Source organism: Phodopus roborovskii, unplaced genomic scaffold (assembly GCF_943737965.1).
Source record: "Phodopus roborovskii unplaced genomic scaffold, PHOROB, whole genome shotgun sequence".
In the NCBI taxonomy this organism is placed as follows: Eukaryota; Metazoa; Chordata; class Mammalia; order Rodentia; family Cricetidae; genus Phodopus; species Phodopus roborovskii.
Window position 1 is genome coordinate 50,641,343 of NW_026126407.1, and position 17,675 is coordinate 50,659,017.

General features: G+C 39.2%; 1 protein-coding gene across 2 annotated transcripts in view; it reads right to left on the reverse strand.

The window, feature by feature from the left end:
* Crebbp (CREB binding protein) overlaps positions 1-17,675 on the reverse strand; it is a 121,391-nt gene that overhangs the window by 51,318 nt on the left and 52,398 nt on the right. For both annotated transcript variants that reach the window (XM_051181314.1, XM_051181313.1), the window contains exon 3: positions 10,591-10,767. In XM_051181314.1, the coding sequence (XP_051037271.1) occupies positions 10,591-10,767 (177 nt within the window). The remainder of the gene's footprint in view (positions 1-10,590; positions 10,768-17,675) is intronic.

Below are 17,675 nucleotides of genomic sequence, written 5' to 3' on the forward strand. Positions count from 1 at the left end.
GGCTAGAACGGAGAAGGATTGCAGAGAACTGGAGAGTAGTGACTGACAAATGGTATAGGGTTTTCTTTTGGCATGATGAGAATGACTCAAATTGTCTGAGGCCATGGTTACACAAAACTACTGGTCTGACTTCTTTATAAGAAAATAATTACATACTACATGAATTTTATCTTAATAAAAGCTAGATATTTGTTTTATTAGTTTTATTGTTTTTAGACAGGGTCTTACATAGTCTAGGCTGGGCTAATCCTGCCCTCCACATCCCAAGTGCTGGAATAATAGCTGTATGTCACAATGCCCAACTCAATAAATCTTTTTCTAAAATTTCACTTCACTGATCAAAGTCATCAAAGTAAAACAGATGTTTTCTACCTATCAGTATGGAAAATACAAAAAACAACCACCGTGGTTATTGAAAACTACTCTCAAGTGTTCTGGTAAAAACACAGCTTAGAGTAATGTTTGAAAGACACACTTCCAGACTTGGAAAAGAACTTCTATCAGAGGAAAACAATCCTTCTGGTTGTAGGCTAAGGGTTGAGACAGTATCTGCTCTGTAATCCAGACTATCCTCTTGAATCTGCCTCTAGAATGCTGAAATTATATGAGGGTGCCACCATCACCAACTGCATTTCTTCTTCTCCCCACCCAGTTTTCCTTTTCTTCTTGGTGGTACTGGGTATTAAACCCAGGGTCTCATGAATGATAAGTACGTGCTTTTTGACGGAGTTATATGAACAATGCAAAATATGCTTTCCTTTGGCTCTGTAGATCCACTTCTTTTAATCCACTGCTAAGGAAATAACCTGACAAAAATGTGTTACAATATATACATACGTTTTAAGTACCACCTTGATAAGTAAAAAATGTAAATGCCTATAAGAGATGGTCAAAAAAAAAAAATTGTCACAGGTCTATGCTGAAATAGTAATAGTATGTAGCCATCAAAAATATGACAGACCTCTAATAACCCCAGTAAAAAGCCAGGTGGAGTAGAAGAATAGCTTAGTCAGCTTTGTCTAAATTTCTGATACACAAAAAATTAGAATACAATACAAAATTACTATTACTTAAGACAACAAATAATAACTTCAAAGTAAACTTGTCAGTTTCAACCAAAAGCTACTTAAAGTATCTTTAGAATTTAGTATTTAAGACAATACTAAAGTCATTCAGTCTTTCCTTGTTAGCTCTTCATTTGTATGTAACTTTTTTGAGAAAAACCTTGACAGAAATGATAGTTCTATCACAGTAGGAGGACCTTTCAGGGTCTAGTTTTACCTAATTTCCCAAAACTAATGTATTGGATCAATATTTTACAGAAAGTATTCATTATTTTTATAACAGAAACATTCCTCTTTATAGAGAAATTTCTGGGAAAATAAAATTAAAATAATCACAGAAACTGGTTTAAAAAAATAGAGCTGGGAAGATAGCTCAGTAGTAAAGAGCTTGCTGGAGCAAGTGTTAGGCATGAAGTTTGGTTACCCAGAACCCACACAAAAAACTGGGCAGGCACCAGGCAGTGGCGGCAATCCCAGCACTCGGGAGGCAGAGGCAGGTGCATTTGAGTGAGTTTGAGACCAACCTGGTCTACAAGAGCTAGTTCTAGGGCAGGCTCCACAGCTACACCGAGAAACCCTGTCTCAAAATACCCTCCCCCCGAAACAACAAACAAACAAAAACAAAAAAACAAAAAGTTGGGTAGGCACTGGAGGTCAGAGAAGGAGGATTCCCAAAGCTAGTCAGATAGGTAATCTGCGTAAATCAGAGAGTTCTGATCAATACATAAATAAGGTAGAGTAATTAAGCAGGTAACAAGACACTAACCACTCACTAACCTCTGGTTTGCACACACATACCCTACACATGCATTTGAACCCACACAACCAAAAAAAGAGAAAGAAAATGATAAAGAATTAAATATAAAAAACATAGAAAGGCCCAGAAAAACGGCTCAGTGATTAAGAGCACTTGCTCTGAGAAGCAGAGCTGGATCCTAACACCATATAAGCTAAACACCTGGTGCATAGATGTAACCCCAGTTCTGTGAGGGATGAAAACAGAAGGATTGCTGGGGCTTGCTGGCTTAAGAAACAGCTATAGGGAAAGATCCTTCAGGGATCGCTTCAGGGAATGCATGCAGGTTTTCTTAAAGGATGTGGCATGTCAACCATACTTCAGTGGGAGCATATGAGAGCATAAATTTAGTTGATCATTAAAAAAATAAGTAAAAGACGACACTACGTTGAGGAATTAGGGAGGGGTGAATGGAAAGAGTTATGGGGGAAAGTGTGTGTGTGTATGTGTGTGTTATCAATATATGCTGTTATCAAATTCATAAAGAATAAAAATGCTTTTAAAAGTCTAGGAAGATAAGTACTAGAAGGTGAGTATTTAGTAATGAACGGGTAATAAAGGCCTTATTAGTCAAGAAACTAAGTCAATAATCTCTAACCGTCACCATTACTCTTCAGACAGGTGCCTCCTGGTTCTGCTCACTTGTAAGAGCACAGGAATTTCTATTGGTTAAAGTTCCAAAGGACTACCTTACTGGTTATTTACCTAGTATTCTAAAATTAATCTTCAGAGAAAGAATAAGACACTTAAGAACATAAACCTCCTAGCTAACTATCATGCTGGAAAGCACAATACCAAGAAGACAAAATGTGAGACCAATTTTCATAGAAATAAACACTCCTAGCAAGGAAGATCTCTGAGTTCCAGTACAGCCAGTACTACAAAAGAAACCATGCCTTGAGAAGAAAAAAGGGGGGAAGGGAGGATACTGATACTAGTTCTCACTAAAGAAACTGGAAACAAGTGGAGAAGTAAAGATGACCCATAAACTAGGGGAAAGAGTGGAAGTATGTATCACTTCTCTTCCTCTTAATTTTACAGGTACCCGGTGGCAGGATGAGTTCAAGGTCCAATAACCAGTGACTTGTGTAATATTTATCCATCCTCAAAGCAGGGACTTACTCAGGGGTCCCAGATGTCAAGAAAAGCTGAGGTCCAGAGGCAAGCACTTTAACTAAGCTGTGAAGAGACTATGTCATGGCTAGACCCCACCCTGAACCTCTTTGGTTTCTTCTTTCACAATGTCAGACCTTGTTTATGAAGTATGCTAAGAAACTCCTAACAAGACAGCCAACAAAGCATAGAAACCAAACAACTGAAGTAAAAAATGACCATGTCCTTTATTATTAAAGAACTTTAATTCTTACTAATAAAGACATACAAATGAAAATAAAGATGACATGACTTTCTCCTACAAAAAGTGCCCCCAGTCTTTTGGAAGACGACATGGTGCGGGGAAACAGGTCACAACCATTTCTAGAAGGTGATCATTCATCAAAAGCCTTAAATTTAATGCAAAGGAAGTATTTTTAAACATATATTTTCATTTTATGTGTATGTATGGGCACCATGTACTAGACAGTGCCTGCAGAGGCAAGACTCTTCTTGAGAAGTGGTTAAAAAGCACTTCATGAAGGTGCTGGGAACTGAATTCAGGTTCTCTGCAAGAGCAGCAACTACTGAGATGTCTCTCCAGCCCCTAAATATACACCTTCTAAAATAAGAATTAACTCACATAAAAATGGTAAACATGCAAGGAAGTTAGTTGAAAGCAAAGGTTTGAATTCTAAATTACTGAGAACCATAAACAAAACTCACTGGCCCAGATGCATCATGATAACATACAGCCCATTCATACACCAGTGGATGTCACTAAATGTGACCATATGTTCCTACATGTTTGGCAGGTAGTTAGTTTTGACAGTTTTTGTATATTTTTCTGTTCTGCAACCTGGAGTGGTAAGCTAACATTGTGGCAACACTACAAGAAACTATTTACCTGAGTATGGATGCTGAGAACATTTGACAGCAGGAAAATGTTTCTGAATAGTCAATGACCAGAAAATAATTCGAAATCAAATGGCAACAATCCTGAGGTCTGGCAGTGCTCACTGTGTCACATCACATGGCTCCACTGAAGTAACCTCAGCTCTGAACAAATTGTGTGCACTCTGCATTGCAGAGGCCATCATACCAATTCAACACCAAAAGTGTCTAGACACCTGGGGCTCAAGACTGCATGATTTTACTGTACATACAAACTTTTGTTCTTCAAAGAAACATTAATGGTTTATTTTATTTAAGTGAATGGGTGTTATGCATGGATGTCTGTCTATGCGCCACTTGTGTGCATAGACACACTGAGGAGGCCAGGAGAGACTGTTTCATCCACTGGACCTGAGTTCCAGGTGCATATGAGCCACCATTAGGGCACTGGGAACTGAACCCAGGGTCTTCTGAAGAATAGCAACCAGTGTTAACTTCTGAAATGTCTCCCTAGTTTCAATGCATCAGAATGTTTGATTTTAAAAATTAAGATTCTGACTTGAGTTCCAACTTTAAAAAAATATATATCAAATAACATTTTGGCTTAGGACTTATGTCCCCATAAATACTTATAATGTACTTATACTGTTTTGCAGTAAATATTTACATAAAGCAGCATTCTCAGCACTGACAATTATAAAATCAAAGTATCAACTAGGAAAATCATTGAAGTTCCTCTATAAACTGCAGAGTCAAACATTAAAAAGTTTCAATGTTGTATAACAATAAAAAAGTAGATCTATCTCATTCATTTGTGAATGAACCTTCATTTTCATAAATGGTAAGACTATATGTATGCCCGAAAATGGTCAAACGCGAAGTTTATGATCTTATGTTATCAGAAAATGTTTTGTACAACTATTTTATACACCTACACGGCCAGGGTCACATGGATGAAAAGGGGGTCTTCAATAGATGATGTTTGAAAACCTCAATTCTATCCCAAGAACATACTTAGAGATATGAACAAAGATATAAACAAGCTTATCCTAGCATCCCTCCTAGAAAATTAAGTTATTTTCTACAATTTTGTGTCTTAAATCTTTAGGAGAAAGGATGAAGAAGGAACTAGATTAGACTGGAGAGGTGGCTCAAGGGATAAGAGCATTGGCTACTCTTCCAGAAGTCTTGAGTTCAATTCCCAGCAACCACACGGTGGCTCACAACCATCTATAATGAGACCTGATGCCTTCTTGTGGTGTGTAGGCATACATGCAGGCAGAACACTGCACACATAATAAGAAAATAAATCTTTTTTAAAAAGAGAGAGATAGAACTAGTTTTCTTTCTCCCTCTACATAACCACAGACCCAAGCAGCTGCATGCAGTGAGTGAGCTCTGATTCTGAGGAGGCTCTTGAGATCTAGCCACCCCCAAACTCTCTACATGCCCTTGCTTCTCAAACCACCTGGAAACACAATCCTCTATAACTTCACTTAGAATCAGAAAATTCAAAGCCAATATGGGGGAGCCAGAACACAACACTGCCACACTGCTTGCTCTGATTCCCTGCAGGACCCTGTAACCACTGATAATGCAAGATGAGGGTTATTAAAAAAAAAAAAAAAGTGCTTATCAAATATACACAACTATCAAGGCCCAGCATTGTGGCATGTGCCTGTAACCTTAGTACTCAGAAGCCTAAGGCAGGAGTTCAAGGCCAGCCTAAGCTACATAGTAAGAACCTGTCAAAACAAAACTACCACAGCTATTACCTAGAAGGGAAAAACCACTCACAGACAATAAACAGCATGTGATAAGAGGAGAACATACCTATGCACATCTCCTATATTCTCTATAGAAAAATGACCAACCTATTGATGACCAACCTATAATATGATCTTCTCATCTACAAACTTGTTGGACTACATTCAAGCCTGTCCTGGGATACATATGGCCCACAGACTGCAGGTTGGACATGATTATGCAAATCACCTCCATATTACTTAAACCAGACATAATGAAAATGATAAGTAGATAATCCTTGTTCTATCATAATGTCTGGAGAATAAAGTCAACAGAAACTTTGTACATGCACAATTTTAAGGTCTTTATTTTCCATGTGAGAGGTGCTGGATCCACAGATGCACATCAACTACACTCATAAAGTAGATAAGATGCTGGCCTCCATTCAGTTCTTGCCTGCTAAGCCAGTTCCCTCCCAATGCACAATCATCAGAACCAGACCCAAGAGAAAGAAAACAAATATTGGGGGGGGGGGGGAGTAAGGCAAGCCCATTCCACAGAGCACAGCTGGTCACCAGGCCAACATTTTAGTGGACAATGGTGCTTTATTTTGTTTGGGTCAGCTCTATTAAAGGGGCACATATATAATTGCAGGCTCTAATATAAAAGAAAGAACTAAATGGTCATCTATGTAAGAATTATCTGAATTGCATTAGAAGGGCTTAGGTACCTAAGCTAGAAACATTCTGAAGCTTCACAGTGAACACAAAAACAGATTTCTTGTCTTTTGTTTTCCTGGAAGATTCTGAATCTGGTAGACCAGAAAGGGCTCAAGGTGCCCCATCACTGACATGCACACTGAGATGCACTACTACTTAATGAAGTGTAGTTACAGTCCAAGAAAGTCTAACATACATGTCTAAGCACTGAGATGCTGCCAGCATCACTGAATCCACCAGGATAAGCTAGGAAAGCAGAGCTACAATTCCCTTTCACCTAACGGCAGATGTCTAATAAGAACTTCCATTTAAAACTTAACAGAAGCTTTAAAAAAAGGGTTTTATAAACCAAAACAGACAAAAGCAAGGCTTCTTGGTAGCAGCATTTTTCTCGGTTGGACTCTGTTTTGTTTGATTCAAGCTGAGATTTGCGCAGCTCCTTTAAGGGAGGTTTCCTGACTCAGCATAAGCGGCTTTTAAGAAACTCTGCTAACAATTTATTGGTGTGTATCAGAGCTGGCCATGGCAGTGGCCACATCTCCCAGCTGGCAACATGGTGCTGAATGGCAGCATACACCAAGGCAGTGAGCACAGCTCTCAGTTCTGGCGGTAAAATATCCGCCACCATTTTGGATAGACTGCGGCTAACACAGCTATGACTTTCATTTTAGCAGTGTTGTTGTTTAGATAAAGATTCATGACCAGAAAAAGATAAAGATTTACAGTAAAGACAGATTCACATTTAGAAAAAGTGCTAAAGGTTTACAATGTGTTCTAAAATATATGTAGGCTTGGGAAAGAAAGGAATAAAATGGTTTCAAAAAGACAGCCAGGAGCTGGAATGGTGGCACATGCCTTTAATCCCAGTACTCAGGAGACAGAGGCAAGCAGATCTGTGATTGCAAAGTAAACCTGGTATGCAGAGTGAATTCCAGGACAGATAAAAATTACACAGAGAAACCCTGTCTCAAAAAATGATAAAATTAAAAGAAACAGTAATAAAAAAGCCATGTAAAGATGTAAAGAATCTGGATACTGTACGGTATTATATTGTCTTTGTATCGTCTGACTGCTGAGGAAATAACTGTTAAAACAAATGCTGCTGTATCAATCCAACTTATATATTTTAAAAATGCTTTGACTTCAAATTTAAGTCTAAGGACAAGTTACTGGGGAGAAGGATTTCTATTTTTGTTTCCACAGAAAATGAAAAGCTGTGGACTCCTTCCAGACTAATGTGTTTTGATCAAGCCAGAACCCCTGAAACAGAGTCGCAGGTGATCCAACATTCAAAACAGTTGGGAGATAGCAGCCTTACAGACTACAGCCAGGATATCTGTGTCTTCTTAGGATCACCAATGACAGCGCCCCCTACCAGCAGGAAGCAGTTTGGGAAAACAATACCCAAATTCCCAAATACTGTTTATAAATGTTTGTTTCATTTAAGTGGACGTGGTTATAAATGTTAATGACTACAACCAATCTTTTTAAAGGTAAAAAGGGATTATGGTATAGATATGAATACTTTTGTTTTTGGAATGGATTTTCATTTATTGATACAATTTAAGGTCAATTTTGTGATGTGTATATTTCTCATCTTGTTTAGGTATTGTGTTTATATAGCTCATTTAAAAATGTATAACTTAGTACAGATTATAGATCGTAACCTATAATAGTCAAAACTTATAGTTAAGTTACTTAGGATTTCTAGATATACAGAGATGTATTTGAGATAAATAAGCATTCTTCAAACCTTTCAAAGACCTACAGAATATGGCATTTAAAATGGTTTCGGGTTTTTCATGACAGTGAGACATAACTGCTCCTGGCAACACCCCCTGCGTCAAAAAGGAAGATGGACATTAAAGAAACACATTATGGAGTTAGTCTCCAATATGACAAGACTAGCCATTTGGACAAGATACTGTTCTTGTCTGGACTGTTTGACTTTATGCTGTATAAACTGGACATGCAGGACCCACAGAAATGTGACTGCTGATTCAAGATGGACATTGCTACAGAGTTCCTGCTTCATGGAAGAGTCTGCCAGACAGTCTGCAGAACACAGAGAAAAGTGACTGACAAACTTCCAGTACAAGAAGACAATTTAAAGTTTCCTGCTTTGCTAAAGATTTTGCCAGACACACTATGGCCTATGGGCTGAAAATGAAACATTACAGAAGAACTTCGTGTGACTGACCAGGCAGTGAATTGTCTCTGTCATTTCTAGAGTTTCATATACTGTCCTTCTGTGGTCTTTGAAGGCATTGAAGACAAATAGTTATGGTTATAGTTTTCCTTAGTTAGGATTAAAGATAAGTTACATAGACCTTAAACACACAAAGATAGGATAGATGATGGAATATTTTCTTCAAATCTTGCTAAATGTTAATGGACTAAATATTGCAACTGTCATACTGGTTAATGAATAAAGCACTGTTGGCCAATAGGAAAGCAAGATAGGCAGGACTAGGAGGATTCCAGGAAGTAGTAAGGAGGAGTCAGCATGGAGAGACTGGGGAGAGCAGATGCCAGCCTCACTCTCCGGTAAGAAGAGACCGTGGAAATACTTAGATTAATAGAAATGGGTTAATACTTAAGACAAAGCTAGCTGATAAGAAATAAGTAACTGGCCAACAGCGTTATATCGAATACAGAGTCTCGGTGTGTTATTTGGGGCTGGTGTGGCAGTGGAACCAGGGACCAGGGGGGGAGGGGGGGAGCGGGACCTCTGGTAACACTGGCAACCAAAAGCTACTGAAAGAAAGATAGGAGAGCTAAGGGGATTATCATAAGAACAAAGAACAGGTTAGGGTTATGGTTAGGGGTTTTGAAAACAGGCAGGTTTTACTGCTTTAAAAAAAAAAAAGTGTTAATACAGTGTTAACAGTGATCACCTCTTGCTAAGATAAGATATCTCTTTCTGATTGTACATTAAATGGAGACATGGCCGCAACACTTGCTTCCCAAGAGCCGGAGAACATTGCACACTGTAAGTAATGTCATTCTCTTAGTTCTGAGAAATACTAAAGATAGAGAAGATTTTACATGGGGAAGAAAGATAAAGAACATTCAGGAATTATCTATACTAATATTTGAAAATTGGTTTTTCAAGGCCAAAAGACAACTTTCTTAAAAGCATAGTCAGTTTTTTTTTGGGGGGGGGGGGATTGTTTTTTGTTTGTTTTTGTGGCTAAGTTTTGTCAAATCATTACTGTACAAGCAAGTATATGGAAATATGGAAGGTTCATTGTCACCAATAAACACAAGGAAGAAGAGAAATGGCCGCCTGGGGGTTGACCAGCCACTACCTGCACACTATGCCTTCAGCAGCTAAGATGTATCACTGGTGACCAAAGGCATTAGACCTCAGTGTTCTAAACTAAGGAATTCTACTTTGGGCAAAAGCAGACAGTCACATTAATACCTTGGCTTATAGGGTCAGAGATTCCACAGACAATTTGTTATAACTGGGAACTCTTAGGAAGAAAGATATGAAATCATCTACCAAGTCAGACCTAATACCTGTCTCGTCAGTACAAAATAATTCTTGTAACACAAATGTCTTTTGTTTGACTGTAATACAAATCAGGCTTCTACTGACAACTTCAACCCATTAACAAACAGCAAGGTGAGCCAGTCTTGATGATACTCAGAATTTTGTAAAGGTAAGATAGTTTGCATACATCATTCCATCAAGAAAGGGAATCTGGGCAGAGCTGCTAAAACAATCTTCCCTATCCCTCTTGTTGGTAGCTCATCAGAGAAAATATAAAACTTATTGTGCTCTTTGGCTATGTGGGTTATGGTCCTCTCCCCAACGGCACACTTTCAATTATAGCTCTTCACTGAAAGCCCCATAAAATCCATATACCAAAGTGATGGGAGATGTCATTTGTAATATGTTTCTCTTATTGGTTAATGAATAAAGCACTGTTGGCCAACAGGAAAGCAAAATAGGCGGGACTAGGAAACAAGGATGATTCTGGAAGGCATAGGGAGGAGTTCCAAGATGGAGGACTGAGAGAAGACCGCCAGCCCCTCTCTCGAATAAGATAAGACCACATGGAAGTACTTAGATTAATAGAAATGGGTTAATAGTTAAGACAGAGCTAGCTGATAAGAATCTAGTACCTGGCCAACAGAATTATATCTAATACAGAGTCTCTGTGTGTTATTTGGGCCTGGCGCAGCGGTAGGACCGACAGGTGGCAAAAACTAATCATAACACCAAAGCACCTGACAAGACCCGAAGCACAGAAAACCAAGGGCAACTTACCATATTTGGCACATTGGTGACTGACGTATTCTTGATATCTGTAGGAAAAGCAGGCAAACTATTGACCATGCTCTGTTTACTGGATAACTGGGGATTTACACCAGTGGCTCCCATCTGCTGTCCTCCAGTTTGACTAAAGGGTTGTCCAAATGGACTTGTGTTACCAGTCATTCCCATCTGAAACAAAAATGACAGCTGTCATGACATAATCATAAAAACAAACAAACAAACAAAAGACTTCAGAAATGCTTGACTGACCCATTGGTGCCAAGGTGTGATCATCTCCTGTGACCCCTCCCCCAGTTTTAAATAAAAGTCTCATTATCAGAGTTCATTGTTAGAATTGTGAAAACTTTCATTAAAAAAGTTAATGCTACAGATAGAAAGCTAACAAAGTAGCTTAAATAATTATGGGTGTCCTAATTTACACCCCAGAAAAGGCCAGCACTTTCTTCCCTCACCACTGTGCAAAGCCACCACCAGCAAATCTTACACAGCAAAGACCCTGACTTGATGACCCTGGGGGCTTCTTCAACTAGTCTTTAATTGTTCCATCAGTGCTTTGATTCTCTTAGGTTCTTCATCAGATTTTAACAGTTTCAACTATTTCAAAATGCAGAGTAAGAACACGGTGAAAGGATAAAATATGTGGGCTCTGCATAAAAATGTTCAGGCAAGGCAAGTGATGACTGAAGGAGGGGGTGAAAAGTGAAGGCAACTTCATAACAGCAGAGACTATATCACCCACTATTACACATGTTGCATATTTTCCCCAATAATGTGTGTGTGTGTGTGTGTGTGTGTGTGTGTGTGTGAGAGAGAGAGAGAGAGAGAGAGAGAGAGAGAGAGAGAGAGAGAGAGAGAGAGAGAGAGCTTTCTTTTAAACTAAGGTGAAATAAAACCAACTATCAGGTAGATTAAGGCAAAGTCAGGAAGGAGGGACTCCCACTTCTGTCTCCACAGACTAGCCACACATGGAGATAGGCCAGTTTCGTCATGTACAATTAGCATCAACCTTGAGTATATGTGGGAGCCCCCCCCCAAAAGTGCCCAAATAAGTACCCAGTCCCCTTGAGAAGGAATAAAGAATCAGAGTGCTCAAGTTACCCATCTGTTTTTCAGAGCTAAAATATTCTTCCCCGATGCCTACTGCTGGTTCTGCGTGTCTGGCATCATATTCTGTTTGATGATTGAGCTGGGAAGAACAACCTTAAGTAGGGAAGACTTTCAGGAGACTAAGTTCCATTCAAGAAATCACAACCAAGCTGGAAATATAGCTCAGTAGAAAATAGTTTAAATGTTCTAGTCCACAGGTTTTATCCCCAGCAACACACACTGATTTAAGTTCTACCTAAGAAATCACTACTAGCCTCAGCTGGTAACTATCATACCAGTAAGCTCACTGTGTATAATGTATATTTCTTCCATGGACTTCAATCTTTTTGCTTCTAAGGTTACTATATCACTTAATTTCTTTTAGCTCTAAAAATCTAGATTGCAAACAAATCTACATGCAACACAATTAACTCCAATTGATGTCAATAATGCCTACATGCCAAAGGACAGGGAAGAGGAGCTTGCTATGTGCACCTGAGCTTTCTCATCTTTCTGCAAGTAAACCCATTCTAGCTGCAACCTTTGTACTAGGTTCTTAGTGTGAGTAACCAGAAACACAAATCCTTCACCCAGGAATGAGGTTCAAACCTGAATTCAGAAGGCTTGGTCAAGGCAGTACCTAACTGAATACAAAGGGCATTCCTGATCCTAACAAGACTCCTCCAATGTCATCTGAAACTCAGGGGAAAAAGAAAGAGAAAAAGAAAAAAACCCAGAATCACCTGTCCTCAAGTAGCAACTACTACTCTGAGTTTGTTTTATTAAATAAATCAATACGCTTGGTATTGTGCTTTACCAGCTGGTCCCATCTCACTAGCCCTAAAACATGGGTCTTAAAGGCCTAGAATTTGAAGAACTCACTGACCTAAAACTTCCAATTCCTAAATTTCTCTATTTTGAACCAAACATTTCTGAGCACATGCTTTTTTTCATTAACTCACAATCAATCCACCCTTACTGTTCACCAACTAGTTGGTGAACTGTTCACCAAGCCCAGTTGAGAATGTGTAAGAGAGATTATTCCTACTCTCCAAGGAACCTGGCTTCTTATATAGCTGAACATGACAAACACTTAAAAAAAAAAAAATGCTGGAAGCTTCCAACTTAATTAGATTTCAGCACCAATAATAATTAGCACCAAGACCCAAAGAAGGTAGCATGTGAAAGGGCCGAGTGCCATCATATGCCCCTCACTGAAGAAAGAGACCACAAGTATAGGACAATAAACTTTACCAAAGGCTCTCTATGAAAATATGTCTGACCTATTCTTAAAACAAAACAAAAACCAAGAAACTGTTTCTGTAACTGCAAACATTCCTGACTACATTCTTTAAAAACACCTTGCTAAGGCAAAAATCAGGTGTGTATATCTGGTCAGATAGGTTAGTGTTTGCCTGATTAGGCAAAGTCTGACACTTTCTTACTGGCTGCTTTTAAGGGTATGTGTTTCAAAACATTCTCATGGGTGCCTTTAGAAAAATCTCTTCCTCTATCTCTACTCCAGTTACTCCTGCCCCTTCTCTTTCTTTCTTTCCTTTTTTTTTTTTTTTTTTTTTTTTTGTTTGTTTGTTTGTTTGTTTTTCGAGACAGGGTTTCTCTGTATTGCTCTGTATTGCTAGGAAGTTGTCCTAGAACTTGCTCAGTAGACCGGGCTGGCCTTGAACTCACAGATGTCCGCCTGCCTCTGCCTCCTAAATGCTGGAATTAAAGGTGTGAGCCACCAACGCCTGGCGCTCCTGCCCCTTTCTTGAGTTGTAAAGTACTAAGATATAGATACCTAGGCTGGCTTTGAACTCAAGATCTTTCCATCTCAGCCTTGTGTACACTAACACAATCACCTTTTCTCAGGAAATTTCTTTATATCTTTTCTTCTTGGCAAGCTGACCATTTCAGTATGGCTTTAATTCCCACAGGGTAAGAATCATAGCATATTGCAGACATCCAGCTCAAAGGAACCCACTACACATTTTGAAAGTTAAGGGCCAAAGTCCCATCCTGAGACTATAACAAAAAGAAAAGCAGACTCCTGAGGCCCAAACTTGAGTATCTGTAACCACACCCATTTGTGCTATCAGCCCATCCTCAGTCAGAGCAGAGCTAGTAGTTGAGTTTTAAGGTCAAAGAAGTAGACAGAAGTCTCCGAGGGGCCACCACAGTTCATCCCAAGTGGTATGTCTCATCTTAAAAGGAGTAACAGACTAGGAAGAAATCAAAGGCCCAGATAAAGATTTAGGGAAAAGCCATTTACTTTTAGAGTGTCTAGATTTCTGGATTCCCAATTCTGTATCTACTCTTCTTGATCAAATCATCTATGGCCCCCAAGTCTGCTTAGCACCAGTGCTTACAATCAAACAGTAAAATTGAGATGTCTAAATGCAATTGGTAATCAAACCTACTTAGTCCTTTAAATTCCCAACAACCCTGACTCTTGAGTACAACCCAAAGCAAAAAAGGAACTGTCAGTGATGGTGGAATTTATTTGCAACAAAATATTAACAGGAGAATGCTGATATTCTCATTTACCAGTAGCCTATATGGTAATGTGTTTTTACACTATTTTTCCAAACAAGTACTTAATTCAAGTTTAATCTCAGAATAACCAGAAAAATTGAGTACAGTAAGAGTCAAAAGCATCAACATAAACTCTCCTATAATGAAATCTATTAATGTTTCATAGCTTTATCCATTTGCCATGAAAAAGCACTGTGATCACGTATGCCAGATGGCCCATTCAAGAATCTGATTATCTGGTAATGTCTTTTTGTACCAGGAGAACAAAACTATACATAAACAACAGCACCCGTGAGTGAAAAATGAGCACAACAGATAAGGTGAGAAATCCAAGTGCTAGACCCAAGCCTGCACAGCCAAGGAAGGAGACCCAATGAGAGAAGGGTCTGTAGGCCAAGGAGAATACCCTTGCAAGCTTTGCTCACTGACACAAGAGCACTTGTGGCAAACTGCCAACAATCCAGCAACCATCCAGAAACTGCTCAGGTCCTGGGCTGCACAACATAATCAACTGACATGACAGTCAATAAAACTGACAGACACTATCACAGACAGATGATGGAAATTGAAGAGCACTGCTCAACTCTATGAGTTCTCTGCCACAATATTGATGCCAATCCATGCTGAGTCTGTCCTGGGCACAAAACCAGGAGATCTTGCTTCCCTTAAACACTTGTCTGACATTGAATGTACTTAATGTTTTGGGAGGGAACTAAATAAATGACCACTCCAAGACATCACCACTTTAAAAAGCTTTCCGGAACAAGAGCATGGGTTATCCCTGGAGACAGCAAGTCACTGAAGCCAGGGAGCAACAGCACAGCATGATCTGGGGAGCACCAGAAGCAGCAGCTGTCCTCTTTTTATCTTCTAAACTTTGGAAGTAGAACTGGCTAAGTACTGACTACACAAGCATTAAGGATCTCTGAGTTCAGATCCTCAGCGCCGATGTAAAAGCTGTGCACAGTGGCATGCACCTGTAAGATACACCCACACCAACACATACATATACCATGCACACAAACAAATAATAATAAACAGTATAAAAATAATATACTGTCAAGGTTCTGAGTTACTAGATAGTGATCAATTGACAGTTCACCTGGTCATGCTTTAAAAAAAAAAAAAAAAGTTGAACACTGTAGACTTGGTTCTTACAAGATGGCAGTTTTGTATGTGATCACAACACAGATGGGAGAACACAAAAGCAAATCCTTCCTGCCTTACTTTCTAAGCCACCAAACCTTGGCTTTGGTGCAAGACCCCATTATGTCCTAACCTAGAGACATTCCTGGGCACCTACTATTAGCTTCAGTGAGCACCTCTGGTTGGGGGGCGAAGGACACAAAAACAAACAAACAAACAAACAAAAACCACACACACATACAAAAAAAAAAAAAAAAAAAAAAAAAACTCAGTCTGCTTCAATGGAGGACAAATACTATTATCTACTTGTAATGATGTAACAGCTATAGAAATATTAATAAAGCAAGCTCTGGGCTCCAAAAGAACACAAAGATTCTCTCCACTGCACTAACCAAGAGAACATATTCACCTTCTTCTCCTAACTCATCCTATCAAGCAAGATCTGTATAAAAAAGACAACAAACACCTCTTACACATCAAAAAGGTAAGACACAGAAATCCAAAAACTAGAGGGTTTAACCCACAATGGCACTGGTATTGAAAAGGCAGTGAGTTAAAGGCACAGGTGGCCAACTGTAAAGGAGGCCCCTTCCCAGGGCAGGCTTTACAGCAATGGTATGCCACAGATCTACCTTCTTGCTTCTCTGTAGGATGGGAGTGCTGAGAGGCATTTTCTCCACATTGAGGCCACACCAATGGTAGCCCCTCTCCCAAAAGAGCAGACCACACTCCACTGGGCTGAAACAATGGGCAGCAGAGACAAACTGAATTGCCAGCAGTAACAGGACAGAGGAGTTTATAAAGTATTGACATGTGTGTGCTTGCGAGTGTGGAAAGATAATTAGATTTTCAAAGGAGGTCCACTAGAATCCTTAAGAGCTCCTATAAATGAGTGTTGCTTGCCCATGAGAAAATGAACTCAGGCTAATGCAATACTCAGAAAACAAGCACCTTCTCCTGACTTCAAAGAACCCTATGCCTCATGTAAGAGTTTTACTGTACAGAAAACCGCTCATTCTGCAACAAACGAACTCTGATTTTCATCTCCAGATGAACACTCAAAAACTCAAAGGAAGGTCCAACTCCAACAAAACGCAAATAGATATGGCCAAAGCTACATCTAATAAATAGGACAGTCTATATGACCAGCAGGAGAAAGGAGATGACAAGCAGACACATGCTATCATGCAGAAGCTCACAAGGACTCGGCAGGACCATGAGGAATGCTTCTGGTGACAAGTGCTAAGTCTGATATGATTTCAGTAAGACCAAAAATTATTTTTTCAAAAGTAGACTTCAGTTTTCCTCATACTTTTATATACACTTAAAACGACATAGCATACACACTCAGCACATGGAGGAAGGGAGACCAAAAAAAGTACAGAAAAATCAAATGTGACTTTCAGCAATAAGTTGCCTATCACTTCTTAGACAAGAGAAGGATTGCCTAGTAAGATCAGGAACATCAGAGATCAGCTCAATCCAGACACACTGTCCTACACCATGAGGACAGTCACCTCCCCACTGCATAGAACTATATCATCTAAGCACAGCAGACTGAAATGAGTACCACTGGACAGAGACATTGGCTCTGTCCAAAAGGAGCTAGCAAACCACAGCCAGTGGGACAACAACAGTATAATGCCTGTTGTGAAGGGCACAACAAATATTAGCACACTCCGCAAGTAAGATGTCATTTACAGAGACAGTAATTTCTCATAGCCAAGGCTGTGAGCTTTGGGGTATTAGCTTTGTCTGAATGGTGTTCTTCAGCTTGCTATCTGTGTGATCTTTCTTGGGCAATTTACTTAAGTCTCTCTGTGCTTTGGTATACAATGGAGATGAAAATACCTCCTAATGGCTGTGTAAAGACTTAAAAAAAAAAAAAAAAATTCACAAAGAATTCCAACTCAGAGTTGCCACACACAAAGTATGTGAATGTTGGTTACTTGTATTCTTCATGATTATTCTGAGGCTTTGGGGTCAAATTACACTAAATAAGAATGGTTTCTTTCTAAAGTTTGCTTGCAATAATAATAAAATAAAGGAACAGAGTTTTGAGAATATCAAATGATTGGGAGCAGCTTACACTCAAGTTGGCAGCAAGAGGTCAGTTGAGATAACTGCATTTGATTGTGAGGTGTTCTGAGAACCATGAAAAACACTAGGATGACAGACATTTTTAGTTAGGGCTTACTACCTGTAGAAGCATTATGAAGAGAAACTTATTTTTCAAACTGTCCCAGTAAATCACAAATATTTTCAACTTAAAAACTTTCTTCATTCCAACTTAAAATATATTAAGAAATATT